At 42.1% G+C, this 6,153-nt stretch overlaps 1 protein-coding gene across 1 annotated transcript; it reads left to right on the top strand.

The window, feature by feature from the left end:
• Nucleotides 1-2,354: 2,354 nt before the first annotated feature.
• Nucleotides 2,355-5,590, top strand: LOC142250326 (tumor necrosis factor-like). The gene is made up of 4 exons (XM_075322469.1): nt 2,355-2,614; nt 2,962-3,007; nt 3,596-3,652; nt 3,762-5,590. Exons 1-4 carry the CDS (start codon nt 2,450-2,452, stop codon nt 4,160-4,162), a joined length of 669 nt encoding a protein of 222 aa, XP_075178584.1. The 5' UTR covers nt 2,355-2,449; the 3' UTR covers nt 4,163-5,590.
• The last annotated feature ends 563 nt before the right edge of the window (nt 5,591-6,153 follow it).

Raw genomic sequence — 6,153 nt, 5'->3', positions numbered from 1 at the left:
CCGGCGGGCTCAGGAAAGCCATACGACTAGACAGCCTTCGGGACCCAGAAGCGGACAACAGTCTCAGGAAGAGAGGTGAACGAAGACACATGCCCGGCAGCTTGAGAATGAGATCCAGGAGAGTGTGGATAGTTCAAGAGAGAGTACCTCACAATAATAGAAAGAGCAGAACCGTGAGATGTGAGGCCATGTCTGTCTGTCTGTCATAGCGGTGTGAAGAATGAACTGTATAAGTTTGGATCGACATGAGAACTCTGGTGTTGCGTGTTTTACTACTTCGTCTACAACGAGGACCGGCAGCGGGACGATGAACACGGTCTGAAGAAACCAGTAAGTGTCGCAACTACCGCCCAAAGTGATACACACATGGGGGTTCCTTGGCGAAGGAACACAGAGCCGGTATGGCTAGCAGCCATGCCTCCCTTCAAGTACATAAGATATTACGCAAAATATTGAATAGTCTGGCGGCTACCTTACCCAGTCCACTTTGGACAATTTTTTTTGGGGGGGTCACCCAAAAATAAGTTGATCCCACGATGTTCTGCTTCTGGGACCCTCAATGATAAGCTGTTATCTGTGGGGCAACATGGAATCAAGTGTATAAATTCTCTACAGCGCTCTCACCGGGGAAATGAGGCATTACACATTTCGCAATTAAATCAAATGGCTATCTATGTAATCGAGCGGGTCCTCCAGCGAGATACTCTTAGCTGCACTGCAAATAATAAGAGTCACTAATAGATACCTTCCTTCTATCAAGTCAATGATTAAAAACACTTAATTAACAAAAAGTTCATTAAAAATAGGTCAATAACCTCAATAAAGATATTCCGTGGCTTTTGGAGAGAAGCCCTTGGCATAGTACAGAATGCCCTCTTCATTATTGTGCTTGGTTGTGCCAAAAAGGACTAAAAGTAATTGAGTTTCTAGTTCTTTCACTTCATGGACTTTCCATGACCACTGGACTAACTCCAACAATGAAATTCCTTTGGAGTAGAAGTTCTGCACAGGTCCATCCCACCCAGTAATGGGGTTAGGGCAAAAAAGGTTTGTACATAGACCTAATAGAGGTTGTATAGTGAGACTTCATGGTACAGTGGCCCTTGGTCTTAGCAGTGACCAATGGTGGTGGCATAGCTTAACGGTCATGGGCACTAATGCAAAAATCTACAACGGGGCACCCAAATACCATAGGTCTAGTGATGAGCAAATTTTTCACTACTCTGGTGTAGAACCTGAGGTTCGATGTGCAGAGTTTGGGCTCAGAAACCGACTTCCAAAAAAAAAAGCCATGAAATGCCCAATCACTGACTTCCATTGAGGTGCAGATCAAGTTGGGGTCAAAATCAAACTTCTTCAAGGTTCGAATATACCTGGAGAACCAAACTTCCAAAGGTTCGCTCCTCTCTACTGGTGAAGAAGAACTGAATATTTGCTCATGACTGTATAGGAGTTTGTGTTCTTCTTCTCATATGGGCCAAAGGGACCTTTCGGAATCCCCTCAACTCCAACAAGGATTGACTGAAACCCTTGCACCCACTATGGTTGTGCCTGCTCAATGGTGAGCAGTCTGCCCAGATGCCATTTCTCCACATAGACCTCATGTAGTCACTAATATTGTTACTATGGCAGGTATGATATTGGCCTTTGGGTAGTGACCAAATGCCACCTTTAATGACCCCCAGTCTACCACGAAATTTATCTTTCTTCCATGGGTTAATAGAATGGAAATCGTGTCTAGGTCTTCATAGGATGGGTGATAAATGTATGATCGATGGTGGTCTGACTGCTGGGACCACCACTGATCATGGGAACGAGGGTCTCAAAGCTTCTTTGCAAATGAGTTAGAATGTGCGTTCACTGCTCCTTTAATTGTCCATAACTTTTATGGGCAGTTAGTAGAGCAGAGGCTGCACATGCTCAGTATTGCTTCATTCACACAGTGAAGTTCTAAGGATGGGTGGTGGTCTCAGCAGCTGTAGCCCCCCGTAATCATACATTTATCACCTACCTTGTCAAATATTGCCCTCCTTGGCTTCATTCTTCTTCTTCTACATCTCAACTATTGTCCACACTTGTCAGTTTTCACATGACACCATTGAAAATGCAGAAGTTTGTTTTCCAAGATTGCAGGACAGGCATCGTGCTTCCCCTTTTCATGTTCAGGTTTCTTTTTCAAAACGGCCGTTATTTCTTGTTTCACTGAGGGAGGAGACAGAGAACAGACTGTGCAGCAGCAGAAGGTGTCACCCATCGCTTTCCACCCAGCCTCGTCTGATGTCACGGGAAATTTTGGAGTCCGGGCTTTAAATTCCTGTACAGGAGAGAAAGAGGCAGCAAAGCACAAAAAGGCTTCAAAACAGCAACAGCCAGGAGTAAAACTAAAAAAAAAAGGCAAAAAGTTACAACCAGGATATAAGAAGATACTAACATAACAAAGTGCAGAAAAATGGAATTGACACAAGTGCGCAGCGAAGAACCACTGCTCCAAAATGTGCAAAGAACCCGGACATCGTGCATCCACTGGCTCAGCATCGGCTCCTTCATCCTATTACTGGGCGCCACCATCATTTTAGCGCTGCTTCACTTCCAGATCATCCCCTCTCCAAAGAAGGTGCGTGTCTCTTTAAGGACTAATCAATTTATTGAGATGGAGCAGAGCTGAAGTGACAAACTCCGCACTGCTGCATCCAAAAATCCGCAGATCTTCTGCATTTAGGGCCGTTGCCCCTTAATTTACTTTAGGATTTTGCACGGCATGCTGGTACTTACAGTTCCACAAAAAGCAAATTTACTATGTGCATTATCAGAGCTGCGCTTCCAGCCGCGCCTCTCGGCAGTCCGGTTTATCAAGTTTTGATATCTACTTCCTCCATTCAGTTCATATTACACAATGAAAGCCTGAACGAATCCACCCGACTGTTAAACTAATCACGGCTTCTTTTTTTTTCTCTTCTTCAGGATGAATTTCACGTGCCAGAAGTCCTTCAGATCAAAAATTATTTAGGTAAGAGCCAAATTTTTGGGTGGAATTGGCGTTAGGGAGAATTTTGAGTCTTCCAGTATTGTTGCTTATGCTATATGCTCAAATATCATGCACATGTATTAATACACCCATACTACATCTGTTGGGAAAACAAAGCTGGAGGCACCATATAACAGACCCACAATAAAATCAGTATTCTGGGTTTTGTTCTTGCGCTGATGAGTCTCAAAAGGCTGAAACAGGTCTTTAATTTTATTCCCAAGTCAACTGATAGGATTTTTTCTTGTATTGCGTCATTGACATAGAGGAGAGCCACTGAAGTGCGTATTTACGGTATAAGTCAAGAATTTTGGAAAGGTATACAGGCTGTGCTTGATATTTGGATATGAGTGTGACTTTGGGTGCCAAAGAGGTTCCCGAGAGGTCTCCATATGAGAACACATTCCTACTGATGATAAATGATAGTTGATGACCCTATTAGTGATTGGGTCTAACAATACTTCAAGAATTTTGGCGATAGAGCTGACGCAATTTAGATGAGGATAGGAAAATAGTGACTATACTAAATACCGGAGTAACTGTATTGACCTGATTTTTTTGTTCTTGCAGAATCAGTACCACAGACCCAAGCCATGAAGGGAAAGAGGGCCGCTGCTCATTTGATTGGTAAGTATTAGGTTCCAGTCTATAAATGAATGGAGGAAGAATATTTCAACGTCTGTTTCTTCCCTGGAGAAACTTGTACCTAATGATTATTTTTTTTCTATCTTTGCAGGAGTAAAAGAAAATGGCCAAATTAAATGGCAAGGAGACTCCTCAAATGCCTTCAAAGACGGCAGCATAAGGCTCGTCGAGAACTCCTTGGAAATTCAGCAAGATGGTCTTTATTTTGTCTACACCCAAGTGCTGTACACGGGCAAGGATTGTCATGCAAAGAAAGAGTTTACCCATAAAGTCATCAAAAAAAGTGAATCTGATGGCGATGAGCCTATGGCCATTCTCCAATCCAGTAAGTCAGTGTGCGAGGCAAAATCCGCATCTTCTTGGACCCAGCCAATTTATCAAGGAGGAATTTTCAAACTTGATGAAGGAGATAAAATTTCTACCGAGGCATCAAATGTTGAATTTTTGGACACCTACAATGGACAAATCTACTTTGGGATCCTTGCTGTATGACAGGACAGCACTTTACCGGCATTATCAAAGTTGTAAACTGAATTTGGACAGTCAACTTGCTGATCGACTTCAGAACTTGAATCTTACCCCTTATCACTGGCAGCTTTTGGAGAAGATGGACTTTTCTGGTTACGAACTATTAGTATACTCTCCATGTGGATGAATCCTGCTCGTGTAGGTCAAAAAATGGGGGAACTCGGTCACAACAGGAGTTCTCTTCAAGTTGTTAAGCCTCTCACATTCAGAAGTTGTCTTCTGGCTGGAAGTTCTCTTCCAGTCACAAGTTTTCTCCCAACTGGAAGTTCTCTCCTGGTCAGAAGTCATCTCCCGGACAAAATTTCCCTCCTGGGTGAAAGTTCTGTCCAGGTTGGCATTTCTCTCCTGGTTAGAACTTCTCTCCTGGTTAGAATTTCTCTCCTGGTTAGAACTTCTCACCTCTTAAAAGTTCTTCCTGGTAGGAGCTCTCTCCCAGTTGGAAGTTCTTTCATGGTTGGAAGTTCTCTCCTGGTTGGAAGTTCTTTCATGGTTTGAAATTCTCTCCAGGTTGGAAGCTTTCTCCTGATTAGAAGTTCTCTCCTGGTTAGAAGTTCTCTCCTGATTATAAGTTATCTCCTGGTTGGAGCTCTCTCCCAGTTGGAAGCTCATTCATGGTTGGAAGTTCTCTTCTGGTTGGAGCTCTCTCCCAGTTAGAAGCTCTTTCATGGTTGGAAGCTTTCTTCTGGTGGAGTTCTCTCCCAATTGGAAGAGTCCATTGTGGTCATATTTTAACATTTTACTATTTATTAACTATTTATCTATTTATCTATTTATTTAAACTATACTGTATTTTTGTTTTTGGATATGTTGTAACATGTGCATGTAATGTATGTAAGTCAATTTTGTTGGTCTGTAACCTCAGATTCTTTAAGGATCTACAAGTCACAGAAAGCCCCAATTACACTGAGGTTTGGAACTGGAACTATTATATAGTATAGCAATCTATTAGAATGATCTCATTCACACAAGACATGTTGTACTTCCCAAATCATCCGTTTATCATGTGACTTCATACTATGCATTACTATAGTCACCCCTATGGGGCATTGTGATCGCTGGATCATTCTTGGTGACATCTGAGATTTCTTTCAATTATCATTCGTGATCTGTTTTCTTTATGTTAAAAAAATATGGGCTCCCTTTTGTTATTTTAGGGATCCAAAATATGTCTATTGCTAAGCAATGCAGACTATGCACTGTTATCATGTAACACTATTGAGGTCGGAACGGGCTTTATCATTATGGGGCCGATTTTACGGCTTCCTTTTTCCAAAGTTATGTTTGTTTTTCTATGTCTAATGTTAAATACTTTCCTTTGTATTGGAAAAATTAATGTTATACTTTTTGTATGTATTTTGGCATACATCTTGAATAAATGTTGAACTCTACCGACGTTCTTGAAGGTTCTCTGATATTTGATAGTCATGTTGATTTTTAAGTTTTACATAGTATTTTTTTATTTCTCTTTATTTCCTTTTTTTATGGTCCCATGTTGGGTTGTTATTTGGTGAGGGAGGGAAGCCACTTGGCAAAATTATTACAGAAATAATTGGGCATAACACTGTAGAAGGCCGTAGGGGTGGAGGATGACACAATAGCCTTTGTTTCTGTTTTAACCCGGTTACATGAACCACCTGTGAGTGGGGAACTCAAAAGATGACATAGGGGAATGCACCAAGGGGCGTAGATGCATTGTCTGGTCCTAAAGCAACACACAGGATAGTCTCTGGCCCCATCGGACAATGACATTGTCAATGCAAGTCCAGTAATTTTGGGCATGAGTTGGACCTCATCGCCAACGACTTACCTGTATTTAGTCATGTAATTCACACTCAACCTTGTAAATCCACAAGAGTTTGCTTCCTACACGGAGCAATTGTCCCACACCTCTGACTCTAGAGCATTGAGCTGGCACCCGTGGCAAGTCACATGGTCTTTCTGGTACTGTTTCAGGC

The sequence above is a fragment of the Anomaloglossus baeobatrachus genome, chromosome 9, assembly GCF_048569485.1.
Source record: "Anomaloglossus baeobatrachus isolate aAnoBae1 chromosome 9, aAnoBae1.hap1, whole genome shotgun sequence".
NCBI lineage: Eukaryota > Metazoa > Chordata > Amphibia > Anura > Aromobatidae > Anomaloglossus > Anomaloglossus baeobatrachus.
Note: the sequence above shows the minus strand (reverse complement) of the source record. Positions and strands in the feature narration are given on the sequence as shown.

What these genes read in the sequence shown, in the direction of transcription:
- LOC142250326 (XM_075322469.1), top strand. Translation starts at nt 2,450, where the DNA reads ATGGAATTGACACAAGTGCGCAGCGAAGAACCACTGCTCCAAAATGTG. An exon ending in TCATCCCCTCTCCAAAGAAG is followed by an intron (nt 2,615 to 2,961) that starts GTGCGTGTCTCT and finishes TCTCTTCTTCAG; the next exon opens with GATGAATTTCACGTGCCAGA. An exon ending in GGCCGCTGCTCATTTGATTG is followed by an intron (nt 3,653 to 3,761) that starts GTAAGTATTAGG and finishes CTATCTTTGCAG; the next exon opens with GAGTAAAAGAAAATGGCCAA.